Genomic DNA, 26,513 nt, shown 5'->3' with positions numbered 1-26,513 from the left:
CAAAACCCTTGAGTTCGACGGTGTAAATAGGAGTAAATAAAATAGCACAAGCTTACACCAGATATTTTTTTTTGGTAAAATGTAACACAACAAAATAAAAAAACTCTAAACAAACTAACACTTATTCTCATTTCAAATTGCACTTTGTTGTTGTCTGTTTTTAACTTTTATTTTTAAGTAATTATTGTGTTTCAAAGGTTTTGACAAACTCACTTTAAAACAAAGAATCAACATATAACCACATACATTACTATTCAGTCGTCGAACAGAGACAGGCACCTGAATATAGTGAAAACTGAAAATACTATGAAAAAAGCGGGAAACCAAATTGTCACGTCCGCATTGATCTGTAAAAGTGGCGAAGTCTGAAATTAATAAATATTGCCGGATCGTATGGTATCGATACGCGACAACTTGTGTCGATACATGAAGTATATCGCTTTCAAAATATCGATTTAAAATATCGAGTATCGGAAACCAAAGTATCGATACCTTGGAACATCGGATCGTATCGTGCATCCCTACTTGTTGCGTATACAACTGACTACCTACCGTCGACAGAAAAATTTTGTAACCAACTCTTATATTAATTAGCGATTAATAATCTCAATTTTATTACCATTTCGACTATTAATCGCTTTCGTTAATACACTCGTCGGTTAAATAACTATTATTGCAAGCAAAAACACAATTAAAATTTGATGTTACGTGACGTTGCGCTGTCAAAACTAATAATGATTGACGGATGTAAAAAGGACAAAAACTGCAAGACAATCTAAAAAGAAACTTAAAATTTATTATGAAAATATAAAATAACCTAAAAAAGTGACTACAAAAATATATGCACGTATATATAGGGTGTGTTACACTGTTAATTTAAATACACGGTAGTTATAACAATTTGCTGTGGACGCGTTACGTGTGTAGATTAAACTGACCAATCAAAACCCCCCAAAAAATAATCAAAACTGAAACGGACACAAACTGAACGTTTTTTCTATACTCGCACTAAAACCTTAACTACTCGCTTCTCTTATCCGAAATATACACGGTGATCTCCGATTATAATAAACAACTCTCCGTAATCTTTGACTTTCGTATCACAGGCAATTTGAGACGTACTCCAATATGTAACTAACTTAAAAGGTAGGCTATACTAGGTCTATTACACAAGGTAACCAAACAAAAAGGTTGTTTTTTTTAGCGATTGACAGACGTCAATTTCAATAACAACTTGACACATATAGCCTACAGAAGTATATAAATATACGTATATATCACAACTAGATGAATATAAGAGTAAATATTATGCTTACTATATAATAGCAACTGGTACATAACAAAAAAGTGTGTAACTTACAGAACCGATATAGCCTATATGTAATATATAATCGCAATTATATAATGGTAGTGTCTAACGCTGTAAATTATAGCATGACAAGTGTCACTTGTCAAAATGTTGTCCCTTTCCTGGTCTGGCCCCCTTCACTAGAAACTAATCCAAACACCCTTTTTGGCGCGCTTGCTTAATCCAATGCTTTAATTTTAAGTAGGGGACGGTGGGGAGCCTCGGGACGGACACTGTCCTCAGAGAATTACGCAGCAGCGACAGTAACGCTGACGGCTCGCACCACCTGTTGGTGGGGGCGTGACTGGCGCAAAGTAGGCGTGCACTTTAATGTTGGGCAAATGGTTCTGCAATTTTTGATCAATTGAAGAAGCGTAAACGCTTCCTCCGTCCAGCTTACCCTTAAACGTTTAATGCCCACGCGGGTAATCAGCTGACAATCATACAGCTCGACCCTTTGCAGGTTATGGCAGGAGGTGAGGTGCTCTAAAGAAGCGTCCGTGATCAGTGGACAATTGTCCAATTCTAAAACTGTCAAATTTTCGGCAGCGCATGGTGACATTGACAGGTGACGGATACCCTCATCTGTGATCAACTCGCAATGCGACAGAGTCTAAAAACAGTTAAACAGTGCGCTCTCTACCTAATGCTAACTAGGAAACTTACGAGGCACTCAATTCTGGGACATCCCATCGCTAAGTGAATCAAAGTGGCGTCCGTTATCAACACGCATTCTTCTAAATCCATTTTTTCCAAGTAGCGGCAACCCTGCAAAGCACTCAATGTAGTCTTGCCAGTAGCCAAAACGAAAAACCCACCCTGGCTAAAGCTTGAAATCCGGCGTCCGTAAATTGTGTACACCCTGCCACGTTCAACGTGGACAGCATTGAGGAGTGTTGCGCCAGCGCAATTAAGGACGCGTCCGTCAACGCGGGACAGCACGCCACTGACAAGTAGTGCAGCTTTGGACATTTTTCGGCCAACGCTCGCACCGCCCTGTCTGTTATCTGATTGATATGATTTAGTTAATCAAAAATCTGACCCTCTAATGTGACATATTAAAAGCACTCACCAAACAATTCATTAAATTGACTACTTCTAAATTATTGCAGTACTCAGCCAAACAAACAACGGCCCTACAGGTTATATGCGGTTTACAGCCGCGACTAAAGAACACTTGTAGTTTTGGACAGCCTCTGGCAAGTGCCTCGACTCCATTGTCCGTAATATTGGCGCACCAGCTGATAATAACTTCCGTCAAGTTTGGACAACCATCACTGAGCGATTTGAGCGCGTGATCCGTAATCAGCATGCAACTGTCCAAATTGATGCGTTGCAGTTTAGAACAGTGTCGGGCGAGGGCGCTGCACGTCGCGTCCGTAATCTTTTTGCACCCGTTCAGGTTCAGTTCCTCGATGTTGGGACAGTGTTGCGCCAGCGTTTTCATCGAACCGTCGCCGATCGACTGGCAACCGCGCAGACAAAGCACGCGTAGAAAACCGCCGCATCTGCGCGAGATATTTTCGATAATCGGTCCCTGAAATGGTTCAGTTAAATGCCGATACAAGGTCAAATTATTGCAAAAGGGCACCTCGACGTCCTTCTGGAAATTGAACAAGTCGATTTTCTGCCAATTGGAACCGTCCAAGGCCAGTACGTTCCATGCTTTTGACACCTGCGCGCAACGGCATAGCGATACAATGTCCAAGAACGAGAAAATCCTCAGGATTAGCTCTTTGGGCAGCTTTTTGTTAATCAACGCCTCCTCGTCTTGGTTAAACTAAAACCCAAATGTCACTGTCAATATTGTCAATTGTCATTGACAGTGTAAACATAAACTATAGAAACTTTTGTTATAGGTGTGTGAACTTACCCTATGAGAATGGCTTAATAATAATATTAATATAAAAAGTGTAAATTAAGCAAATAATATAATATATACACACCTGAAATTTGACTCCCAAATTCTCGGCAACAGCCATGCCAGCGCTAGTGTCGTATAACAGGCCAAAACCTACTGAGTTAACCAATTCTAGAAGGTGTTAACTTTCTGACTGCAGCTGAAAAGAAACATAATAGTTACACCTATCAACTGAACCTGTTAAAACACATTTAGGTTCCCTTCCACAAATTTGATATCAGGATAACGTAATTTGACAAACCTATAAATTGACTGCCTGTCAAATTCGCGTTACAAACTGTCACAAAAATGACAGAACAGTTTGTGATTGGTCAAAAAATACTTGCTTGCTTTAGTAAAGTGGACCACAATTTATTTAGCTCTTAGGTCCTTACCCATTCACACACAAAATAGCAAATACTAAAGAACTTGATAAATACACTAACTATTTTAGTACAATACACAAGAAAACAAAAATTAGGGTCTTGTGAACAATAACTAACCACGAATTTACTACGACGAGATGCTTTGTCCGCTGTTGCCATCTAAGTGATCAGTCACTTGGTTAGCATAGGTTCACCTAAGCATTTTTTTTTTAATATTTAAAAAATAACCATTACAGCATAACCATGTTTTTGATTACTCTATGTGATCGGCCACTAGGTTAGCATAGGTTCACATATTCTCATATTCATTCTTTTTTCAAAACACTTCTACAATTTTTAAGAATGATGTAATATTTGATTTCAGACTACGCGTGCGATTTGGCAACAGCGCAGACGAACTTTCCAAATCAGCTGATCAAATTCCACAAAATGCTTGTAAAATCATCGATTTTTTGAACGATTTTGTGACAAAAATTGTGGATCGTTCGCATTTTTTCTTTTTTATCTGTACTATATAGGACGTAACCTAACCCAAAAAAAAAAATTGACTCAAAATTCGTGGTTAGCTATTCTTCACAAGACCCCAAAAATTATCAATTTGAAAACAACTAAAAATATTCAGTATATGATAGTCTTTTGGTCAAGTGTACTTCAGTTATTCACATAGTTTGAAAATATTGCCTGAGGTCTAATTAAAACTATACTATAAATAGCACTAGATGATGGTTTTATGTAAGTGAATTTAGGCTGGCTAAGCCAGCCCTTGGGGTTCAAATTAGGCATGGACCATAAATGACTGGCAAAGGACATGTACCTGGGGTCAATAAGCCTCCAAACAAAGGCCTTGCCGTCGCCCGCACTGGGTTGAAGGCTGTAACAGCCCGTTTAACTTTGGTGACGAGTCAATAAACCCACCAAACTACGCACTTTGTTATTTATTATTATCATTATCGAGGAGAATCGCACCGCATCCAAACAAATCAGCTGTTCTCTAGACGCAACAACGGCCAGGGCGTAAAGCAAGCAGTGACTGTCTGGAACAATGGCGTTGACACGAGTTAATGAACGCGACTAAAGACTACAGCAACCTTTTCCCGTCAAGATCAGAACTTTTCAAAAAAAAGAGTATCCATCGTCAGGATATGATTTGGAGGAACGTAATCACTCAGTTCCGTCCTTCATACGCAAAAACCACGAACTCAGCCAGCCTGACTGACGGTGAACGGCCTTGGAACTGCCACTGGAGACCAGCCAATGGCGTCGTCTCTCTTTTGTTTATCCATGCGTCGATTGGTTGGCGCACATCAACCATAAAGACCAACGTTGCCACGTCTCGTTCCTTTTCCCATTCCACAACCGCACCACTTTTTGTTTTTAACTACCTTCCTTTTTTTATAATACCTTTAAAAAAAGTGCAAATTTACGAAAGTACGAGACGGTAAATGAATAAAAAAAAAGGTGAAACTGAAACATTTGTGTGGTTTGAAAAGTGTACCCTCTCCCCTGCCCCTTTCTACCCTGTAAAGTCGGGTCGGGACTGTAATATAGTTTTTATTTTTTCTCTGGCGAGACGTTATTTCCTGACCGTCGACCTCCACAAAGGTGGATGAGCGCGACGTTGCCATCATTCCATCGTCTGTCATATACCTCCAAACCAATTAAAAAAAAAAGCTTTACAAAAGAAAGCAATGTGGTCTATTGTTTTGCTAAAACCTGACATTTTTTTCTAAATTACTTTCTATAAACCATTTCAGAACACAGAGAACAGTGATACGTAATAAATAACGAAAAAAAAAAAAAAGAAAAAGAGTTTGAAATGAAAACAATACAAAAGCACTTGAATTCTTACACACTACCTACTTTTGATTCATAAAATCATAATATTTCTCCAACTCAGTCGTATTTACAGTAACTTGAATATGTTTGGCAGCAGTTATCAAATCTTCAACATTTATTGGTCGAGCCCTAATTGAGCAGGGGGGCAAGTTACATAGATGGGAAAATATCGTTTCCGTACTGCTGGGCATAGACATTTGTTCCCCGAAGTAATACAAATCAGGTTCGAAAAATCCATCGGCCGTTTTTTTCCATAATGTAGTGTCTTGTAGCTCGGTTAATGGTATAATTAGCGCGTTCTGTACTAAAGCGGATATATCCGATCCGGAGTATCCTTCTGATATGTCAATTAATCTTTTCAACTGATCTGGGCTGTTGATTTCTATGTTTTCAGCCAATAATTGAAAAAGCTCAACGCGTTCTTTAGCATTGGGTAGAGGGACGTAGATTTTCTTTTGGAACCTTCGTAGGATAGCCGGGTCTAGGTCCCAAGGACAATTGGTTGCCCCGATGATAATAACATTGGCCTGTAAATCGGTTTTGGATAATTCACACATCAATTCCGTTTTGACTCTGTAAAAAATGATTAGTATATTGATTAAGCTGTATATTCAATCATCAAAAGAAAGTGAATACCTTCTAGTGTGATCATTTTCATTATAAGTTCTTTTTCTACACAAACCATCCAGTTCATCCATAAACAAAATTTTAAACTCGTCTTTGCTGATGCGTAAGTGATGAAACATCGATTTTATGTTCCTACATAGTTCATTGGTAAAAATCTTAATAATCTCTAATAACAAGTACTCACTGTTCGGTTTGGCCTACATAAGGTCCAAGCAAGTTTCCAGCCGAGATATTATAAAAAGCCGCTCCAGATTCAGCAACCAATCCATGAACCAACCTAGTTTTACCCGTTCCGGGTGGTCCATACAACAAAACACTGTTGCAGGACATTTTATTTCTAAACAATTGTGGATGAAGTCTGCGAAGCACCACCAAAGCGTAGAGTTCTTTTTTAATGGACCCCAAACCAGCTACTTCCGTCAAACCGTTTACGGTTGGGACCTCAACGCCCCATAAATCATTTTTGGTCGCGTTTTTGCTGTCGGGCTTTGAACTTTTTAATAATGTTAGGGTATCGCTGGCCATTTTCACTAAATCTTTTAATTTTTCCGTCACTTTTATAACCGAATTAAAAATGTAGTCGAATGCGTTTATCAGGCGAAGATATAATTGCTCGCTTTCTCCGTACGTTGAACTAATATCCAACGGGAAAGTATCTTCCATATTACCATCAGTTTTTTCTAATAATTACGCGAGAATTAGAAAATATTAAAGCGCGACAATAAATTTAAATTGAATTTTTAAAACCGTTCATATTTAACTACTGCCAACTGCCTTGTGATTTGACATTTTGATAGTAAAAATTGGAAATGTCAACTGACAGTTGACGTTACCTAGGCTGAGCAAACCATATGACTACCTTTCAAACTGAGTATAGACGTGTCACGTGGCTCTTAACTAAAAATTCTGTTTGTAAAGTTCTAGATAAAATAGTTATTTTTGTCTTTCCCAGGGGTTTTTTTTTTAATTTAAGGCCATGGGCGTAAAATAGCACTTGGGGGCGTAAAAGTACACTTTTACGACCGGAAGTACAAAAAATTGTTTTTTACTTTCTAGGTCTGCTTTGGCCGCATTAGTTAAAAACACAAAAATGTACTCTCACCAAATGAAATCATTTACACATTTTAATTAGAAATTTTGCACTTACAACTTACTAATATAGTTTCATAACATTTCACAATATCAAAAGGCACTGTCGGTATAAAAATATTTTAAAACATTATTGACTAATAAACAGTCTTAATTAGGTCTTAATCTATACAGTGACAATATTCTTGGAATACACAATAAATAAAACTTAATTATAAAGATTCAATTAGAATTGCAATGCCTTGTCCTCCACCAATGCAGGCAGAACCAATTCCTAATTTGGCATTCCTTCTCCTTGAGAAATTGTTATGAAATTAGTTGAATATTGGAAATTGAACTGGTTTTACTCACTTTAATTCATGTACTAGATGACTGATAATACGACTCCCAGAAGCGGCTAAAGGATGTCCTAAAGCGATAGCACCTCCATTTACATTCAGTTTGTTAAGGTCCAATCCTAAATCTTTAGCGCAAGCTAAAGTTTGAGCCCCAAATGCTTCATTGATCTATAATAACAAATTGTAACTTCTGTTTAAATTTGAATGACTTAAACTTCAAACCTCAACTAGATCAATGTCATTCAAAGTTTTCCCTGTGGCTTTTAAGATAGCTTTGATTGCAGGAGCAGGTCCTAAACCCATAATGGAAGGATCCACTCCCACAATAGAATAGGCCACAATTCGAGCCAATGGTTTCAAGTTATTTTTAGAAATAGCTTGTTCACTTGCTACAACAACAGATCCGGCACCATCACAAATACCCTACAATTGCCATTCTAACTTTATTTTGTCAGAAAGATGATCAATGACGTACAGAAGCAGAACCTGCGGTTACCAGGCCATCCTTTTTGAAAATTGTGGGTAATTTTTTCAGACCCTCTAAAGTAGTTTGAGGTTTCGGATGCTCATCTACTGTAATATCAACTAGCTCTTTCCTAACTTTTACTGGGACAGGTACTAATTCTTCCTTGAATCTACCAGCATCTTGAGCTGTAACATTTTTATTCACCTTCACAATTCCTAACAACAGAAATAATCCAATACACACCTGCTTTCCACAGTTGTTGTGACCTCAAAGCAAACTGATCCACTTCGTCTTTAGTTAATTTATATTGAGCTCCCAGTTTTTCTGCAGTAAGTCCCATTGGCAGGTTACAGTAAGTGTCTGTAAGTCCCACCCATAGAGAGTCTTCCAGGGCAGGGCTTTGCCCCAAAGGTAAGCCCCATCTTAATCCCCTCAGGACATGAGGGTATGCAGACATGTTTTCAACCCCACCAGTCAAAGAAATTTCTGCAAACCCTGTTTCTATATCCTAAAATAACAGCCTAAGCATCAAGTTTTACAGTGTTAATTGTGACACAACTTACTTGAACACCATTGACTATAGATTGGAACCCTGAACCACATAATCTGTTTACAGCAAATGCAGGTTTATCTATTGGTACTCCAGCTTTAAGGGCAACATGACGAGCAAGAAAGCCTCCATCAGGTGCTGAATTCTGTCACAAAACCTCACAATTACAATGTTCTTACATTGCAATAAGAATAAATCACTCACTGATCCAACAACTCCCACAATTACAGAATCAACAGCTTCAGGTTTCACATTGGCCGATGCAAGTGCCGCCTTTGCAGCTATAGTTTGGAGGTCTGTGATTGAGACATCCTTTAATTTTCCCCCATAAGTTCCGAATACTGTTCTTTTGGCTCCCACAATGAATGAATCTGCAATCAAAGTTTTATTACAATGAATTTTTCCAATGGAGAATGTACTTTACTTTTAACTAGAGCTGCTGCCATGATTTTTTTCTGCAAAAACAACTGTTTTCACCAATTTATATAGCCAGACTGAGATATCTTCACCTGTACTTGTTTACTGCATATATTATAAAAGAACAAAGTCCAAAAAATAAATCTGATCAAAGTACAAACAAATAACAAGCCCAAAGATGTACTTTGACCCTTGAAGAAAAAATAACGTACAGATTATTGTTTTTGATCAGATAAAGTCGGTTGTTTTGTTATCACTCTGTTTTGATGAATTAATGCAGGTCATGTAATGTTTCAATGTATAAAATAAATTAAAAATCAACAAAATAAAAAAACAATAATCTAAAAACCTAACCTCTATTGCTCTGTCAATAACGCCCAATGAATAAAAAAAATATAGCAGGAAGGAGCAATAGCAAACAAAGGGGGTGACAGAAACAAGGGGGAGAGGGGGAGTAATATGGCGGCCGTCAACTTTCGTTTGGCACTATAAAACACTATTATTATTGTCCACTGTACAACTTAATTTAAATTTGCAAAACTCAACTGTTAAAGAACCACAAACAAACAAAACAAATTAACACTAAATACAAACAACAAATTTTTGCGGGTTTGAAACTCCAAACTGACAATGACTGTGCGTCAATTCAACTGCGCAGTAGGCGAATGCGCAATCAACTTCCGTCCCCCTCGCTTAATGCACAAACGGGTTATAATTTGTATTATTGTTACCTCCTGATACTTGTTCTTTTTCCTCATTGATAACGCCCCTTTGACCTCGATTTTATGACAAATCTGATATCTTTCACGTGACTGCCTTCAAAGAATTAATACAATGGCACGTGATAAATTAAACCTTAGTCTGGATTTTCTAGAGAAGAAAACAAAACATTTTAATGGAAACGTAACCTCAATTTAAATATGTCAGTGATCTTATGTGTGTTTTATGTTTTTATTTAAAAAAGTATTTATTATAAGATTTGAATTAAATAACGTACAAATTGTATATTAAAAATAAATTAATGATATTTTTTGCTTGAATTGAACAACAATTGAAAGAAAATCTAATATGGATACAAAAGCCTTGCTAAAGGATGCAAAAACTGCCATAAAAAATAAGGATTTCCAGAAAGCTTTGAGGATTTCAAAGGTATTTATCTTTATTAATATTATTAATCTCCTAAAAATACGAGGAAGTTTTCAAAACAGTTCATTTATTGATTAACTGACTATCACTATGTAACTTCTCTCTGTGACTTATACATGTACTAATACAACTTTTCAGAAATAATAACAAAATATACAATCATGTTAAGTTTATATGCATGTTGCATTTGAAAATCATGGCCTTAATTGTGGGTTAAACCAAGCAGGTGGTTATATCAGAAAGATTATTTCTAGGCATGAGTAAATAAAATTATTGTGTTACTGATCAAATAGTTTAAGATGTTAATGACATTATAAGAAAAATTAACTAGTTTAAAGAATATTATAGCAATAAACTAATAATTAACTCACATTGGCAAATAACTAAAACCTGATTATACACATAATACATTTTAAACAAATTATATTACATACACTGACCTGCTTTAAATTCTAAAAACTTTATTTTATATTTAGAGTTCATTTATTTTACAGACAATTATTAAAGAAGATCCAAGCAACTACATGGCTCTAGTCTTCTTAGGATTAGCATTGCAAGAAGTTGGACCAGTTGACCAAGCCCCCAAAGCTTTCCAAAAAGCCATCAACTTGAATCCATCCAATGCCTTAGCCTATCAGGGACTTATCAGTTACTATGAGAAATTAAACAAAAATGATCTCAAACCTGAACTGCTCAAGGCATATACCTCTTATCTTTCGTTCGAAGTGTGAGTTTTAATGGGATTTTTTTTAATTATAATTACAATGGTTAACTCTTTTATAATAGGGCTGAAGCAAAACTGTATCATTATTCTAAAAAACTTTCCTTATTAGCTCCTTTTGAGGATGGTTTGTCAATATGTCAAGTTTTCTTAGAAGTCAGTAGGAAATGTAGTTTTGAGGGTAAAGTTGAAATTTTAAAACTACTCACAGACCAGTTAGAATCTCTGCCTGAAGCAGAGAAATCTTTAACTCTGGTAAAGTTTTCACTAAACTTTATTAGGTGATAATAAGTTTCCTGAATTTCAGTATGAAGAATGTCTCAATGAATTGTCAAATATGTCATCCCTCTCAGAAAGTTTTTACTCTAACTATCTGACTTTATTAAACAAGGCAGGGGAGTCAGTTAAGGTGTTAGAACATTCAGAAAAAATGTTTCAATTATTTCCGTCAAGTGTTACAGCGCTTAGCTGGATATGTAAAATGTTTAATCAGCTTTATATAGAAGGCTCTGAACCGCATTGTATTTGTATAAATGAATATGTGGAAACATTATTGAGAATTGATCAGAAAAACGCGATGGGACTGTTCACTCAAGGCTTGTTGTGGTATATAAATTGCAATTTTACTGGAGCTAGGGAAAACTTAATTGAAGGTAATAGAAATTTCAATTGGTTGATTTAGTCTACATTATGTTATTTTGTAGTTACTTCTCAAAGACCTGGATTAGTTTATGCTTGGGTTTTATTGACTGACGTTTCAATTAGACTGAATTTAAGTCACGAAGCTTTGATTACCTGTAATAAAGCAGTGAAGTTATTGAAATCGTTGAGTAATTCTGCTAGAATCAAGGACAAAGTAGACTTTCAACAATTTCAACTGTTGTCTCTATCAAAAGATGAAGGTGACTGGAAGAAGTGCTTGGATATTTTTAAAGAAAAGGTTTATAGGACACCAAATCTTCTTAGTCAAATTATCAAAAGCTTTTTTCTAGGAGTTTGATAAAGCAAAATCATTACCTATAGTAATAAAAGCATGCATACAAATGGAGCAGTTTACACTAGCAGAAAAATACATCTCTGACTTAAAATCTCTAGATAGAAACACAGCCTTGCTTTGTAATTTAATTTTGTTAAGGAAAAAGGGCCGTCTTGCTGACGCAGAAATACTAATAGCAGAATCGCCTTGTAATTTTTGCCAGTGGTGGCTTGAAGTGGGTCAGGTTTACTGGGATTTAGGAGATTATACCAAGTCTTTAGAGCCATTTTTAAAGGTCCGTTACCTTAATGTACTTTGGTCGGAGTGGGTTTTAAGCGAGTTTTACAGGCGGCAAAATGTGATCCAAATAGTTATGCACCTTTTATTCATTTGGGACATTACTACAGTAAAACAAATCAATTGGATAAGGCCAGGCGTTGTTTTGAAAAAGCCTTCAAACTGAATTGCTATTCATCAGAGGCAGGTTGTGAGTTGAGCAAGATTTATAGAAAATTAAAAAACTGGGTAAGTGTTAAGAATTTACTTTGAACATTTTATAACCATCATTCACTGATTAGGACGCCAATTTATCGCTACTGATCAACCTGACTCAGGGTACAGTAAATGATACTAATATATGGGCGTGGCTTCAGTTAGGCTTGACCTATCTAGAACAGAACAACCCTTCTAGCGCTGTAGCTTATCTAAGAACTGTAATTAGAGTTCAACCAGACAATGTGTAAGGTTGTTTTGATTTAACAGCATTCGAGTTTCTAACTAACTGCTCTTCAGGCACTGTTGGGAATCTTTAGCCGATGCTTATTTCTCAAAAGGCGCCTTTACTTCGGCTTTAAAATGCTACCAAAAGGTTTTGGAGTTGTCTCAATCTTCGTTGTATTCAGCTCTACAAGTGGCATATATTAAAAAGGTACAGTGTTTTTTAAAAGTGTGGGTAACTTTTTATTTGATTTTATATAGATTTTGGGAGAGTTTGCGGATGCCCAAACTGACTTTGAAAATATTCTCGCTGATAACAGTAATTATGTGCCGGCTTTAAAGGGTTTAAGCGAGACTTGCCTGTCTAGAGCTAGAGAGTGTTATAACGACCAGAGACTTGGTACTGCAAGGGATTACGTGCAGAATTCGGTTAACAAAGCTACTCTGTATGTGGCTTTTTTTAACGTGTTTGTTTTTGTTTTATTAATGACTTGATTACAGGGCTGTTTTACAGAGAAGCGAATTGACGTGTCTGTGGAAGCTATTAGCAGACTGCGTTCATTTTGTTGCTAAACTGCCCGAAAAGTTCTCATTTTTAAAAGTGTCTCAGTCTTTTATTAGTACTGGCAGTTCAGACCAGACTGTTATGCTAGAGCAAACTGAACTGTTTGACTTAGCTGTCAAGTAAGTGGTTTTAGTATTCACTGGACATTGTTTGAAGAAAATATTTTCAGGTTTTACTGTAAAGCAGTTAATTTAGACAAAGATAATCCGTATTTATGGCACGATCTTTCAAATTGTTACTTAAACTACGGCTTAACTTGTAAACAGTCTGAGAAAAGGAGTAAATTATTTGACAACGCTTGGTGTAGCTCGCGACATTGCACAACATTAAACCCGCAATATTGGTTGCACTGGAATTTGGTTGGCGTCATTGCCATGCTGAAAGGTTTGATTTATACGTCACAGCCTAGCAAATTTTAATGCTGTATTATGTATAACAGATTTTCCCAATTACGCTAGGGCGCAACACAGTTTTATCAAAGCTATTATTGCTGAAGGTAATAGCGCAGTGGCCTGGACAAATTTAGGAATTTTATATTTACTAATGGACGATGTAAAGTTGGCTAATAAAGCTTTTGGAGAAGGACAACGCTCCGATCCTAATTACGTTAATAGTTGGTTAGGACAGGTGAGATTGTCCTCCTGTTTTAGTATAGAGCATAAATTTGAGTTTTTAAGGCGTTAATTGCTGAAAAACTGGGACATTACGAAACAATGGACCTCTTCAGACACAGCACCCAATTAGGCCAACACCAACAAGGTAGTCTGGGTTACGCCCATTGGGTGTGCCATATGCTTCTCAACAGTGATGCGCACGACAAAATTGTCGAATACAACATTTACAATATGCACGCTCTTCCTGTGGCTTCAGATGCAATCACGTGGTACAACGGTAAGTTGTTTTGCTGTTTAAACCAGTTTATTATCTGACAATGACTAAAAGATCTCTGGATCAACTGAATTTAGTTTAATAAATAATACTATTTACACTAAACCAATAAATAAATAAACAATCTAATACAAAATCTCAGCTAGTGCATTGGGGATACAAAGCATCACAATCCTCCTCCGAAGCCACGTCAGAATGTGGCATTAATTTTTGATAAGATGCATCTCTAGAAAAAATCGTGTTTACCATACATTTTTTTTCTAATAAACATCACTTTACCTTAGTATGTTAAATCCTGTCTGGAGAATTACGCTTCCGCGTGCATTAACGTCGGCTTTGCATACAAATTTCTTTTTGCAGTTCTCATCTTTGACTCCCATCTCATTTAAGGCCATTTCGGTGATGTTTAACCTGGAATTGATGGTTTTGTTACACTATGCAATTTACTAGGTGGTTTACTGACTGTCGCAACCGGTTTGATACTGTAATCAGTCCATGGTATATTTTACCACTGAAACTATCGTCTCCATTTCGGCCGGTGCCTGGATATGAACCTGGTGCTGTTCCGTAGCGTTCGTGGTGGTCGTACATTTCAGGAGGTGGTTGATCTCCTGGGTATTCTACAATTAACACAATTTTAAACCATTAACTACCAAAAAAAAAAAAAAATGTTTTCAATCTAACCGGATGGATAACCACTTCCGGAACTCGGATAAGACTTTGCACCATACGCTGACGAATCACTAGCCCAAGGTTCCCCCCCGAATTCATGGTGTTCATGCGGATTTACGTACACAATTTTCTCCTCGTGGTGGTGGTGGTCGTCTTTCTCTTTAAAAGTTTCAATTAATTCACTGAGTCTCTAATTGATGCGAACTTACTTTTCATGTATTCAGTCAACTTGATGATCGCTATAACTTTACCAGCTACCATACTGATGGTAAATATTGTTCCCAAGAAGAAGAGGATTTTCAGTTTGATGGCTAAGAAAGTCAAGTAGTACAGGTAGTGAAAGTGATCTGAAAGAAGTTACCAAAATGTTTACTGATGACGTTATAGAGAAAGTTGTTTAAAGTTACTAATTTGAAAGGAAGTAATGTTTTTCTTTTTTGTTTTTATTTTCTGTACTAGAATTGTTTCTTATTAATGACTACATGTCAACGTTTTTAATAAAAGTGTACCAATCAAAGCAAAGTGTGTACAACATTACTTACGCATTCCATAATGATGATGATGGTGTTTCTTTTTCTCATAATATCCACCCACATTATGCTGGCCGTAGCAAGTGGCGAAAAAAGTCACCAACACTAAAACCGTTTTCAACTTGAACATATTTCACGATTGAACGAGCTCACTCACGATATTGCCTGCACTGACTCTTCCTTCGTTGGGAAAAGATATTTTATACATCTGAAGACTTGCTATTTACCCATGAATTTAACATGCTTCACTTTTATTTTTGACACCCGCTAGTTAATTGGGCCTATGAAAACAAGAGCGTTCTACTTTTTGAGTAGACAGTGAAATTTGCCTCTACATAGTTCAATCAAAGGGTGAAATAAAACGAAAGTGCTGTTTATTAGATTAATTTATCAGGCAAACTGAATTTTTGCATATTTTCCGTTTTTTTAGAAAAGAATCCTGAAAACGGTTGCGCTTGGAACATGTTAGGGATTTTAACCGAACGTTTGGGTTTGTTGGAAACTTCCAAGAACGCTTTTAAACACGCGCTAGTTTTGACGGATCGAAAGCATAAAGATGCAGCTCGTGTCAATTATGGCAGATTGCTGTACAGGACTGGAAAATATGAAGATGCTATTCACATGTTTAGTGCTGTTGAAGAAGCTACGTTTAGTAGCGGAGGTGGATTGGCATTGGCTCTATTCAGAAGTAAGTATATTGGTATAAGTTATGAAAAATGATGTGTGGTAATATGGGATAAATCTACTTGAGCAGAATTTGTATAAAATTAGCATCAGTCATTGCAAGTGACATGTCTACCAAATACTAGTAACAGTTGGTTTCGTTTATAAAGGAAACGTATCCGGCTTAGGTTTTGGTTTAGTAGACCATACTAGAAAAGGTTAATTATCTTTACTATTCTCATGTATTAATAATAATTAAAAATAAAATTTCTGTTAAGATGTATAGTATAAACTTTTACACTACAATCGTTAACAATTACTATAATTCCATAAACAAACAACATTTCTACGCCTAACACCGCAAATAATTGTGTTTACTTTGAAATTAAACGTGAATAAATTAATACATCTACACGAAACTTCTATCAATAGATGACTCCCGCAGTTTACTTGGTAAACTTGTACATTACTTTTTAAAAATGATAATCCAACTATTTACCACTTCAATTTGGAGCTTTGCCTAGATTAACGTTGTTTGATTAGTCAATTGTCACCAACTGTTTGATTTAGAGGTGAAATCGAATTCAATACTCCCGCTATGGCAATATTTCAAATTTCTCATTTTTTACCGTCTCATTTTGTCGTCAAATGATTGACGTACGTTCTTATCGTTAGATGGCCAATATCAAGAATCTTACCAAGCCTACGACCAAGCCCTACATTGGCTAACTGACGAGCAGGCTAAACAGTCTGACCTTTTAGTAGCCTTGGCCAGTATGGCCTACAAATTTCAAGGAGCTCAAAGTGCCCAAACGTTGCTTACTCAAAGGTAAAAATAAGTAAAGTAAAACACTATGTATGCTCATGGTTATTTTAGTGTTAACTTGGATTCGGCTTCTCCATGGAGTTTATACGCTACGTTTACACTATTTTTGCTTGGTGGAGACTTGAAAATGATCAAGCTAATTTTGCAAAAATTGAAAAGTTTTGAATTGGATATTAGTAAAAAGACTGGGGATCATTCGGAGTTTATTTATCATTATTGTGTGCTTTTGTCATGCCTTTATGTGTCAACGGTAAGTTTCTATTTTTTGAATGATTAAATGTTTAAAAAAATACTTTTCAGAACGATAAAAGATCAGCAATCACCAGTATAAGTAAACTAATTCACAAATACCCAAATTATGCCACCACATGGTTAACCCTGGCTCAGTTACTGTTAAGACTGGAAAACGATAAACGTAGGCTGAATTCAGGAGCTAAATGTGCCAATGCCGCCTTGAAACTCGGACAAAAATCTAAAATGGACGTGTCAGAGGCTTTGTGTGTTGCAGCTTTATCCTTCCAAAGAGCTGGAGATCTTAAAAAAGCAAAAATATTCGCTCAGAAAGCCGTACATTACAGTCCCCAACTAGCTAACGGATGGGTAGTGTTAATGCCAGTATTGTCACAAGATTCGGGTAAATTTTCCGAAAAATTACTACGGTATATAACGCAAATTGAACATCGAGATAGTGTTTTAAACTGGTGTAAGCGTATTAAATGTAACGAATGATATTACAGTCTTTTTTATTCAGTATTTACACACAACCTCTCAGATGGTATACAGACCATAGGAAAATCGTGTAACGGACAGAGAAACATAGATGATTGCATGCGCGGGACAAAAACAGAAAACTAAAAAAATATCAAGTAGGCCGTATTTTAAGCGCGCTGTTGCCAAACAAGTATCCAATATCGTAATATATTCAGTATCGTTATAAATAATTTCATTCAAACTGTTAATGACAGAAATCGGACTAAATACAGCTCGCTGTATGTTATCAGATTATCCAAATGAATGGAAAAAATTAAGAATAATCCAACAATAAAATTAATTTTGTCCACGATATTGGATACTTGGCGTTTGACAACAGCGCGCTTAAAATACGGCCTACTTGATATTTTTTTAGTTTTCTGTCTTTGTCCCGCGCATGCAATCATCTATGTTTCTCTGTCCGTTACACGGTTTTCCTATGGTTGGTTTTGGATTTACCACACCTGTATGTTTATTCTTATGCAAGTGCTAAATCGCGTAACGCGATAGTCTCATAATTAGTAACGTAATGCCAATTTTTAGCATTTCTATCGTCACGTTTCCCAAAATAATTTCCGATATTTTACAAACTGGTTCATTAGAGTGGTTAAACCCACACCAAAACATGTTTATCCGCTGTGTTTTTGTGCTTTTGTTTTTACTTGGGTTGACGTTTTGTCAGGATTGCACCCCTTACGGCCAGAACGTAAGTTGATACTAGTTAGACGGATATTTGAATTGTTTTTCATCAATATTTGTAGTGTTATGATGATCAATCGTGTTGTGGAGGATGCTGTTTAGGTGGAAAGTGTCTAGATGGTAAGTAAAACATGTTTAGATATTTGAATTTAACACTTTAATATAAATTAACATTTATCATGATTTTAAAACGTGAGTTTTTTGCTGTCAAACCAGCAGTATGCTTCTTGTCCTTTACCTACCACTAATTGATAAAATAACATTTTTTTTTTAGTATATTTGGACTGCAAAAAACCAGGCAAAGACCCTTGCATCAACAGATACTGTCCAGAGGGCCAGATTTGCGTCACTTCCTATCGATGTGTAGGCTGTCCCGTTTTCGCGGAATGCACTACCAAGGCAGTACCTGACGAGCTGAAGCACAACAGAACATTAACCCATCACCATCGGCTCGACCACACGAATTCTGCTTCAATTCAAAGTAAAACTCACACTGGACTAGTAGTTTTAATTTGGGGTTTTATTAGTTTAATTTTCTTGTAAGATATGTTATATAATAAACAGTAATTACCTGCTAGTGTTATTTCCTGGAGTGAATGCATAGAAGGGGATGTTAATGCCTGAAAAATGGCTTTTAAATCCACTGAATTTAGGTACAGTTTGCACTTACAAACTGGGGCTTCCATATCTACGTCAATGTCCACAAAATCTTGGTTTATGCTAGTGTCCCGCTTGTATTTCACCCAAATCACGCTTTTTTTGGTTCGTTTACTACCGGGGGGGAAAGTCACAGCTCTACCTGAAAATTATACAGGGGTTTCAAATTGTCAATCAACATCAATCAAGCAGTTACATGTTAAGTCACTTTTTGTTGTAGTAATGTTGCCTAAATCCCGTTTTGTTCGTGTTGTGTTCACTGGATAATAAACACCTAAAAACTCTAATTAAACCAGTTGTTCTAACACATACACAGCAACTTACATAAGGGTATTTCATCAGTAAAGTCACTTTGATTGATGCTTTTTGAATCTCTCCTAAAAACTGCACTATGCCTGTCTGTCTGGTTGATACCCAAGTAAACACCTGCAATTTAGTCTATAAAACTTTTGGATTGAACCACCCTGAAATACATACACTTTGAGTGGTTTTGAGATTGATCCAGTCGTAGCAAAGCTCCCACCTTAGCCCCCCCTAAAAATTCCAAATGTTGTGGCTTTTAAATATTTTTTTTAAGGGTCAACAAACCGTTGTCCTGCAGTCCTTCTATACTGTCCACACTGCAGTTGTTCACGACTTTATAAAACTGCAGTAAGCTTTGTTCAGGCTTGTAGTAATCGTACAGTTTGACAACACTGTCCTTCCGGTTTTGCACTGCCAAGTTTTCGTGAATAAAAAAGGAAAAACATACCTGGTTTCTTCCTAAACTGGTGAAGTAAATGTTGATCTGATCTTCGGTTTCTTCAAATCTTTTAATATCTGCAATGGTTGTGTTTTTTAATTGAATTAATGAAACAAGTCAAATTTACTGTTATTTTTCTTCCGTTCTAAAAGTTCATACAAAGAACCGCGATCAGCTTGGAATCCGGAAGGTAAAACCAACTCCATCACGGCCATGCTGGACACTTGTTCCGGCCCTTCATAAGCCACACACGGAGAAATGCTTTTAATGGAACACTGGTCTACGTTGGAAACCGGCGAGACTTCGAGAGCCAGTTTAAATGACTCACTTTCAGCAATTACGGTGGTGTGGTAGCTCAAAGTCAACTACAGTACGTTTCTTTTCAGCCAAAGAAGGTAAATTAAGGTGTTTTTTTACTTGGGTTAAAACGCAGCCAATTCCTTCTAAACTAACAGAGACTGTACCGTCCAAGTTGGACAAGGAGACTTCTTTAGATTTTAGTCGGTCTTCTCGTTTAATAGCGAAAATGTGACTTTCAGTTGTGGTGTCCAATTTAATGTTAAGGGCCAAGTTGTCGCTGTGAATGTGGTTGGCGTATTTGGTAAGTGCGTCCAATGCTACTATAGTGTCCTGAGGTGAAAATGAGTTTGCACTGTCAGAATATTCTTTCTGATCATCTCACCTGAGTAGACTTAAATCCTCCAGTAGAACTCATTTTGGACACCAACCATTGAACTATCGAGTGAGCGTAAGCCATATTTTCGGCCGTTTTCTGTTCCATCAAAGCCAACAAGACGTAACTGGTTATTTCAATATCAGACGCCAGGGAATCATTATTACCTAAAAACCCCAAAACAACCCTCTGTTACGCGCAACAAATAGCCTTTCCTGTTCTGTTTTTCTTGCTTACCTTTTGCAGTCCACCACATCAAACCGTCTTCTCTGTTAACCACCGCAAAAGCTTTTTCCAGAAATCTTCTAGCTTCACTGATCCACTTTACTTTGAATAGGGCGTAACTGCTGATTGCTATCGAATATTTATCGGGATTGACCTGGCCTCTGATGCAGTATTTAGCGTTGGTTTGTACAGAGTCTGGAACGTCAACTTTGCCATCGAATAGACTGAGAATTACGTAGGCTGTTAGCCCTGCTGTGCTGTTTTCCATGTTGGTACCACCCTAGAGTCATCAAAGAGCTGTTATCCAATAAAATTGATGGTTCTTCTTACCATATCTTGAAAAACATGATACATGGTATCAAAACATCCATTTTCCAGCTGGTGCTCAAATATCCACTTAACAGCCCGGTCTATGACGCGCTGATCCACATAAATCAATCCTTTGGCCTCCTGCAGGATTCTCACAACGAAAGTGGTCAAAAACATCGATCCCGCAGGATCATGGTATCCGAACGCTGAGAATGACCCGTCAGGGTGGATATAGTTTAGGATTCTTTGATAACCTGGCGATGTGAGTTTTATTATCACGTTTTGCTCCAAAAAGGTGGAAAATCACATACCCAACTTCAGATTACGGGTAATACGTTGTTTTGTCACAGACGTGAGGCCTTGAGTGGCGTTTAAATAACGCAAAATGTAAATGTTTGGAGCCATTGAGGCCATTATTTGTTCCCCACATCCCGTAGGGATAGTCAGTAGCTGATGCAAATTCTAAAATGGTTTACACCCCGGAATTGTGTATTTTTGTCTTAATGCCTTTTTTTTACCTCAACACTATGTCCTAAAATATCCCCATTGACACTAATAAGTCCACGAATAGTGCCTTCAACCACATCATTAGGAACCTGAAGACTCCAGCTTACGTTACTATCAAAGCGTGTCTTATTAGCGCATAACAACACTGATTTGCTGTTAGCTATGTAATACCCTTCAGGTTCTACTTTAAAGCTTTTAAATACTAAATCACTGCACAAATAAACGTTAATTTAAAAAGTTAAGTAAGTTTTGCTTTAAATACCGTTTTGAAGGTACAGTTGTTGGTCCGCAAGCAAGTTGATACTGAGAGTCACTTTCTACAAGAACTGTGATATTCGCAGCACCAATTTCAGTACCGGTTATTGGGTAATTAAGAGTTTGAGTATTGTTTGCTGCCAAGCAGTACGAGTTGGATAACTCGTGAGTTTTTTGCAAGTTTTCAGATAATTTAACCGAGATTTTGATCTGAAAATTGAACCTGAAAACACCCTAACCTTCCACTAAGTAAGATTACATACAGGGAAGGAGTAGTTAACGTAATTTGATACGTGGAGCAGTAAGTTGAAGTTCTCCCCTTTTCTGATCGAGTAAGGGGCCAAAATTTCAACAAAAAACGACTGGAATACTGTTAGTTCTATGTCTTTGGTAAAACCGATTCCTTCACTTTCAGAGACGCAAAACACGGTGGTCAACCAATTAGTGATCGAGTGCGGAACTGTACGTTGTAGTTGAACAGAATCACTATAAATTCCCAACAAAACTAAGATATGTTAAGAGTAAGTAAGTGGGAGAGACTTACCTAATGGGAACTAATTCCCACAACCAGTTTTCAGGGAAATAAGAACGAATACCAAGTTGGGTGTTATCGTCGTTATTGGTAGCATGTGGATCAGTTAAGAATTGAACTAAAATAAGGTAATCATAAGAAAGTTGATTATTTTAGAGCTCAGTTATCCCACCTTGATAGGACTCGTTAACCAGAGGACCTAAAAAGTACAACTTGAGTCACGCAGAATAATTAACCATCATACATACCACTGTAACAAGGTTTTGTAATTACTTGTAGGTTTGTTATGGTGATGATACCAAAGTTCTGCAAGAAAAATGAATACAAATTTCAGTTGTTTATTAATTCTCTGGAATACTTACCGAAAAAACGTCATAAGCATCGTAATCTTCAGAAAAGAGTACACGTGTCGTTTTCTGCGCCTCAAATTAAACACCAATCCAGTTTCATGACCCTCATTTTTGGACTGACCTAGAAAACTAAGAATTCTTCTACAACTTAGCAAACTAGAAGAATTCAACCTTTTTTAGGCACGGAAACGCAACTATTCCGTCCGGAACGTGCGCTTTCCTTTTCAGGAGAAATGCGTTTAACACTTTCCCCAGGGACAACGTTTGCTGATTGTTATTTCCTGACATAAACTTTACAGCTTTATCGGTAGCTGACACAGCGCACATGCTAGGTCCGTTTGATTTTAAACTCAACGTGGCAGTGCTACCAGCCAGGATTTGATGGTTGGTCCACTCTGATGTAACCTGATGATGAGAATAGATAGAAAATAGGTTTGTATACTGCCTTGAAAATAAAGATTTTTTTTATTTTTGATATTTTTTTATTTAATTTATAGAAAAGATACATTTTTGTAGGGATGTCAAGTGTTTACCATTATAGTTAGTTTTAGTAGGATTGTATGTAGTTATTAAGAAAATTAACAGTATTACTTGATGAACTTCAAAGGAGGTGAAAAAGGTGGTACGTGGAGGTAGAAGGTGGGAAAAAAGGTTTTTTTTTTGTTTTTGGTTGTTGATTGTCAAGAAGAGAGACTTTTAATGAGAGCTGGAAAGTCAGTTTCTAAAAAATTCGAGCAAAAATCAGACTATTGAAGATCAGGGGATCTTAGAAAACTGTTTCCTTCCGGAACGGAAGTTACTGAGTGTAATACCGAGTGCTACCAGCAATTGTACCGTCTAGTCCACGTTATGACATGGAGCAGATTGTGATAGAGGACGTATTCCAGAAGTGGTTAAATCGAGGAGGCAGTTAAAAATCCACCTCAACGGAAAAGAAGAAGATTGGTCAACTGACGGTTTATTTTGGAGAATTTGGACTCTTGACGAAGAGTATTAGTTGTAAGTAGTTTGTAATTTTCTGTATTAAAGATATTTGTAGTTTCAATGATATATTTAGAAGCAGGATTTTTAGGTATAAAGTAAGTTAGATAGGTTTAGTTATTACCTTAAAATAACTTGGCATCCCTATAATAGAATTTTTATTCAAGCTTATTTATTTAAATTTTCTTTATTTACTAGAATATTAGAATGAATAGTCAGGGTGAATCTGATGCCAGTTATGACGATATTATCATGCAACTAGGAGGTGAGGGAGAGTTGAGTAAATCTCATCTTCAGGATGATAATAATCATGACAAGTTGAAAAATACAAAAATTACCTGAAAAGTGCAGGGTTCGACTACTTCAACTATAGTGCCTGCCACAGTTTCACCATTTAACGTAATGTAATAAACCAGCACTTGAATATTGGTGACAAATTTGGTGGTTAAGTTAACAGTCAGGTTAAAATGGTCTGTACGTTGATCGGTTTTCACGAATTTGTGTTTTGGACCTAGAAAATCGCTCTCATTCAGTTCTAGGGATTTCCGTTTTGCCACCGTATGCTCATAGACACCCATATTGAGAATTTGTTTAGGGGATTTCATCTAAAATTCAGATGGTCAAAACTTTATTACCTCACTGTTATTTCCTTACCGAGTAGAAGAATTTCACTTTTTGTGCTTCAGAAAATCGCTCGGTAGAGTACACAACTTTGTACTGGTGCAGGGAGTTGCAAGTTTGATTTGCTTGGCTACTGTCTTTGCGTATTTCCACAAAACTTGAACTAGGAGTAAACAACCGTACCAGTAGAAGCTCATCAACGATTAGAGAGTTGTTTAGTGATTTTGCCTGTAACATTGCACTGCTCACTTAATTAATTAAAGCAATTATAAAGACATACATGAAGATGTACATGTAAGACGTTGCTTTTGAAAGGCCACAACTGAAAGTCCACTACTCCTTCTTTAGACACTGGATACTGATTGCACGGTTCATTATTGAAGTAATTCCAACTTTTTTTAATGGCTATTGTATAGCATATTTCCAACACCTCATGCTCCACTTGTTTAACAGAATTTATCAGTTTCACTTGCCCTTTGTATGGTAAACCTGGAGTAAACATGGTATCTCCTACAAATTTAATGTTATAACCCTGAAAACCCACAAGAGTGGTTACATCAGTTGCTCAATAATTATATTGCTTGTTGTATGTACTTTGTAAACTATTTTGCTTTTTCCAGTAGCCATGTCCATTTTATTGGTTCCGTATTCAGTGATTGTGGCTGTAACGTGTATGTAACTTTTTGTATGTTCGATTGGAGTGTCCAAACCCAGCTCGGTTCTGTCAATTTTAAAGTCTGAGCAACCATTTACCATCTATAAACTTACAGAATATAGTTCACTCAATCATCACAAACTACCCAATGTGCTGACATTTTGCATCAGAATACTCACTCACCTCATTGAGTTTGTTAAAAGCTTCAAAACGTCCAAAATTGTGCGATACTTTTATAAAAGCTATTCCAGGTACTGGTCGGTTGTAAGAATATCGTCCGCACACTGACACTGTAACTGAATCAGCTTGATAGTGTATGAGTTTAGGGAATTTCAGATCTATTTTGAATCGAGGTAAAGTGTACTTGGTAATTTCAAAGATTCTGGTTTGGTTTTCGACCTGGACTGTCCATTTACCCTGTAAAAAAACCGGTGTAAACAGAGCAATTTGGGTGATTGGTCACTTACTAGCAAAGCGTCTTGGGGAGTCTGGTAGTTCAAATTGAGCAGACCATGATTAAGCTTCAGATCTTCCCACACCATTACGGTTATTCCCATGGGATTTTTAATGTGAATATCTGTGACCTGTTGTTAAAGTCCTTTGGTTTGTACAGTCTGTATATAGATGTGGTAAATCCAAAACCGACCATAGAAAAACCGCGTAACGGACAGAGAAACGTACATTATTGCATGCGCGGGACTAAGACAGAAAACGAAATAAATATCAAGTAGGCCATATTTTCAGCGCGCTGTTGCCAAACGCCAAGTATCACTCAAATACCGTCGACAAAATAACTTGGCGTTTGGCAACAGCACGCTGAAAATATGGCCTACTTGATATTTTTTTCGTTTTCTGTCTTAGTCACGCGCATGCAATAATGTACGTTTCTCTGTCCGTTACGCGGTTTTCCTATGGTCGGTTTTGGATTTACCACACCTGTATTCGTGTGGTGTACTTACCTGTCTAGAAACAGGCAAAAGATCAGAATCTAGCTGCAAGACAAAAAATTTCACTGTGTCTCCAGGCTTGTAAATGTTTCGATCCGTTTCAATCAATACCCGATTCGATTCGGACGGGTACAGCAAAATTGGATCTTGATTGTGAGCGGTGTAAACGTGACCGTTGATTTGCACTTGAGCTTTAACGCTCACAAACTGAGGATCGCCAACTTTTTTCACCGGTACTTTAATCTTAAAGCATGTTGAGTCTAGAAGGTTTTACGTGTATTACCCTTGACATCCTCTAGAAGGAGTTGTACCTGAATCAATAGTGTTTATGGTTCGATAATGTTTCTCTTTGAACTTTATGTCGATCAGGATTTTTGCGGGTGCAAGTGCTTCGTGCAAAGAAACGCACACCGTTTCATTCCTGCCCGAAACCATAGTTTTTGGTAAGGTGAGAAGGAATCCTGGTTGTTTCTTGTAAGCCTGATGAGTTTCATTGCTGAAATCATGTTTACGAAGAAAATTTCAGGAGATTACAAAATCCGTAAATGGTTCATGAACAAGCTAATATACACAACCGACCAGAAAACACACTATTTGTCTTGCGTTTTAATTACTTCAATTAATTTACAGCACTATCATAAATAAACACGTACCTTGGGTAATATAAAATATTTTTGGAAACACAAAATTGCACGGATAAGAGCAACAACACACTTTTCAACATCTCGACCATGTATGAATATTAATTAAAACCTGATCGGTCGCTTTCTGTGTGTAAATATTCCATATGCTTGCACACACATCTTTAGTATTGAACTCTTGACATGGCATTATCAAATGTCTCCTTGAAAACGTTTGTTTTATTGCGCTCTTTTGTTATACTCACTGCTTATACCCATCAGAATTAAAAAAATTCCAGATTACAGTGTTGTTTTTGTCTTCATTAATT

The 26,513-nt window shown here is 36.9% G+C and overlaps 6 protein-coding genes across 7 annotated transcripts; 1 reads left to right on the top strand and 5 right to left on the bottom strand.

Moving 5' to 3' along the window:
• Nucleotides 1-776: 776 nt before the first annotated feature.
• Nucleotides 777-4,881, bottom strand: LOC145729600 (F-box/LRR-repeat protein 2). The gene is made up of 8 exons (XM_081980428.1): nt 4,449-4,881; nt 3,295-3,408; nt 2,940-3,128; nt 2,421-2,885; nt 2,167-2,355; nt 2,015-2,116; nt 1,749-1,961; nt 777-1,695 (listed from the first exon to the last, which is right to left on the bottom strand). Exons 2-8 carry the CDS (start codon nt 3,328-3,330, stop codon nt 1,588-1,590), a joined length of 1,302 nt encoding a protein of 433 aa, XP_081836554.1. The 5' UTR covers nt 3,331-3,408; nt 4,449-4,881; the 3' UTR covers nt 777-1,587.
• Nucleotides 4,882-5,306: 425 nt separating this feature from the next.
• LOC145729602 (uncharacterized) lies at nt 5,307-6,903 on the bottom strand. Its single transcript, XM_081980431.1, has 3 exons — nt 6,282-6,903; nt 6,107-6,229; nt 5,307-6,043 (listed from the first exon to the last, which is right to left on the bottom strand). The coding sequence occupies exons 1-3, from the start codon at nt 6,758-6,760 to the stop codon at nt 5,491-5,493; spliced, it is 1,155 nt and encodes a 384-aa protein (XP_081836557.1). The 5' UTR covers nt 6,761-6,903; the 3' UTR covers nt 5,307-5,490.
• Nucleotides 6,904-7,203: 300 nt separating this feature from the next.
• Nucleotides 7,204-9,245, bottom strand: yip2 (yippee interacting protein 2). Its single transcript, XM_081980430.1, has 8 exons — nt 8,965-9,245; nt 8,745-8,911; nt 8,554-8,685; nt 8,234-8,498; nt 8,000-8,175; nt 7,747-7,947; nt 7,538-7,692; nt 7,204-7,480 (listed from the first exon to the last, which is right to left on the bottom strand). The coding sequence occupies exons 1-8, from the start codon at nt 8,984-8,986 to the stop codon at nt 7,399-7,401; spliced, it is 1,200 nt and encodes a 399-aa protein (XP_081836556.1). The 5' UTR covers nt 8,987-9,245; the 3' UTR covers nt 7,204-7,398.
• Nucleotides 9,246-9,871: 626 nt separating this feature from the next.
• Nucleotides 9,872-18,684, top strand: LOC145729591 (superkiller complex protein 3). 2 transcript variants are annotated; one of them, XM_081980413.1, is made up of 21 exons: nt 9,872-10,106; nt 10,598-10,830; nt 10,890-11,079; nt 11,132-11,477; nt 11,529-11,764; nt 11,817-12,095; nt 12,149-12,325; nt 12,379-12,539; nt 12,593-12,728; nt 12,779-12,963; nt 13,019-13,201; nt 13,252-13,466; nt 13,522-13,709; nt 13,760-13,973; nt 15,603-15,860; nt 16,511-16,664; nt 16,713-16,911; nt 16,962-17,295; nt 17,955-18,117; nt 18,173-18,230; nt 18,385-18,684. In XM_081980413.1, the coding sequence occupies exons 1-19, from the start codon at nt 10,026-10,028 to the stop codon at nt 17,981-17,983; spliced, it is 3,798 nt and encodes a 1,265-aa protein (XP_081836539.1). In that variant the 5' UTR covers nt 9,872-10,025; the 3' UTR covers nt 17,984-18,117; nt 18,173-18,230; nt 18,385-18,684. The 2 variants fall into 2 exon arrangements, with proteins under 2 accessions (XP_081836539.1, XP_081836538.1); XM_081980412.1 differs by lacking the exons at nt 17,955-18,117; nt 18,173-18,230; nt 18,385-18,684 and having other exon boundaries at nt 16,962-17,392.
• Nucleotides 14,034-15,516, bottom strand: LOC145729605 (uncharacterized). Its single transcript, XM_081980434.1, has 6 exons — nt 15,185-15,516; nt 14,852-14,989; nt 14,655-14,801; nt 14,434-14,590; nt 14,250-14,381; nt 14,034-14,196 (listed from the first exon to the last, which is right to left on the bottom strand). The coding sequence occupies exons 1-6, from the start codon at nt 15,300-15,302 to the stop codon at nt 14,109-14,111; spliced, it is 780 nt and encodes a 259-aa protein (XP_081836560.1). The 5' UTR covers nt 15,303-15,516; the 3' UTR covers nt 14,034-14,108.
• LOC145729609 (pregnancy zone protein-like) lies at nt 18,253-26,435 on the bottom strand. The gene is given in 32 exon segments (XM_081980443.1): nt 18,253-18,524; nt 18,682-18,730; nt 18,781-18,909; nt 18,964-19,041; nt 19,092-19,193; nt 19,245-19,301; nt 19,356-19,586; nt 19,637-19,874; nt 19,927-20,139; nt 20,192-20,349; nt 20,420-20,687; nt 20,738-20,970; nt 21,028-21,178; nt 21,235-21,433; nt 21,486-21,688; nt 21,742-21,964; nt 22,023-22,128; nt 22,183-22,209; nt 22,259-22,316; nt 22,373-22,410; nt 22,413-22,481; nt 22,532-22,591; nt 22,594-22,765; nt 23,680-23,946; nt 23,996-24,190; nt 24,243-24,494; nt 24,557-24,718; nt 24,801-25,034; nt 25,085-25,201; nt 25,577-25,824; nt 25,876-26,060; nt 26,218-26,435. Coding segments are annotated over 32 exon segments (4,863 nt in total). The 5' UTR covers nt 26,298-26,435; the 3' UTR covers nt 18,253-18,463.
• Nucleotides 26,436-26,513: the final 78 nt, after the last annotated feature.

The sequence above is a fragment of the Ips typographus genome, linkage group LG5 (assembly GCF_016097725.1).
Source record: "Ips typographus isolate SLU linkage group LG5, UJ_Ityp_2.0, whole genome shotgun sequence".
Classification (NCBI taxonomy): domain Eukaryota; kingdom Metazoa; phylum Arthropoda; class Insecta; order Coleoptera; family Curculionidae; genus Ips; species Ips typographus.
This window is presented reverse-complemented; position numbering and strand designations above follow the sequence as displayed.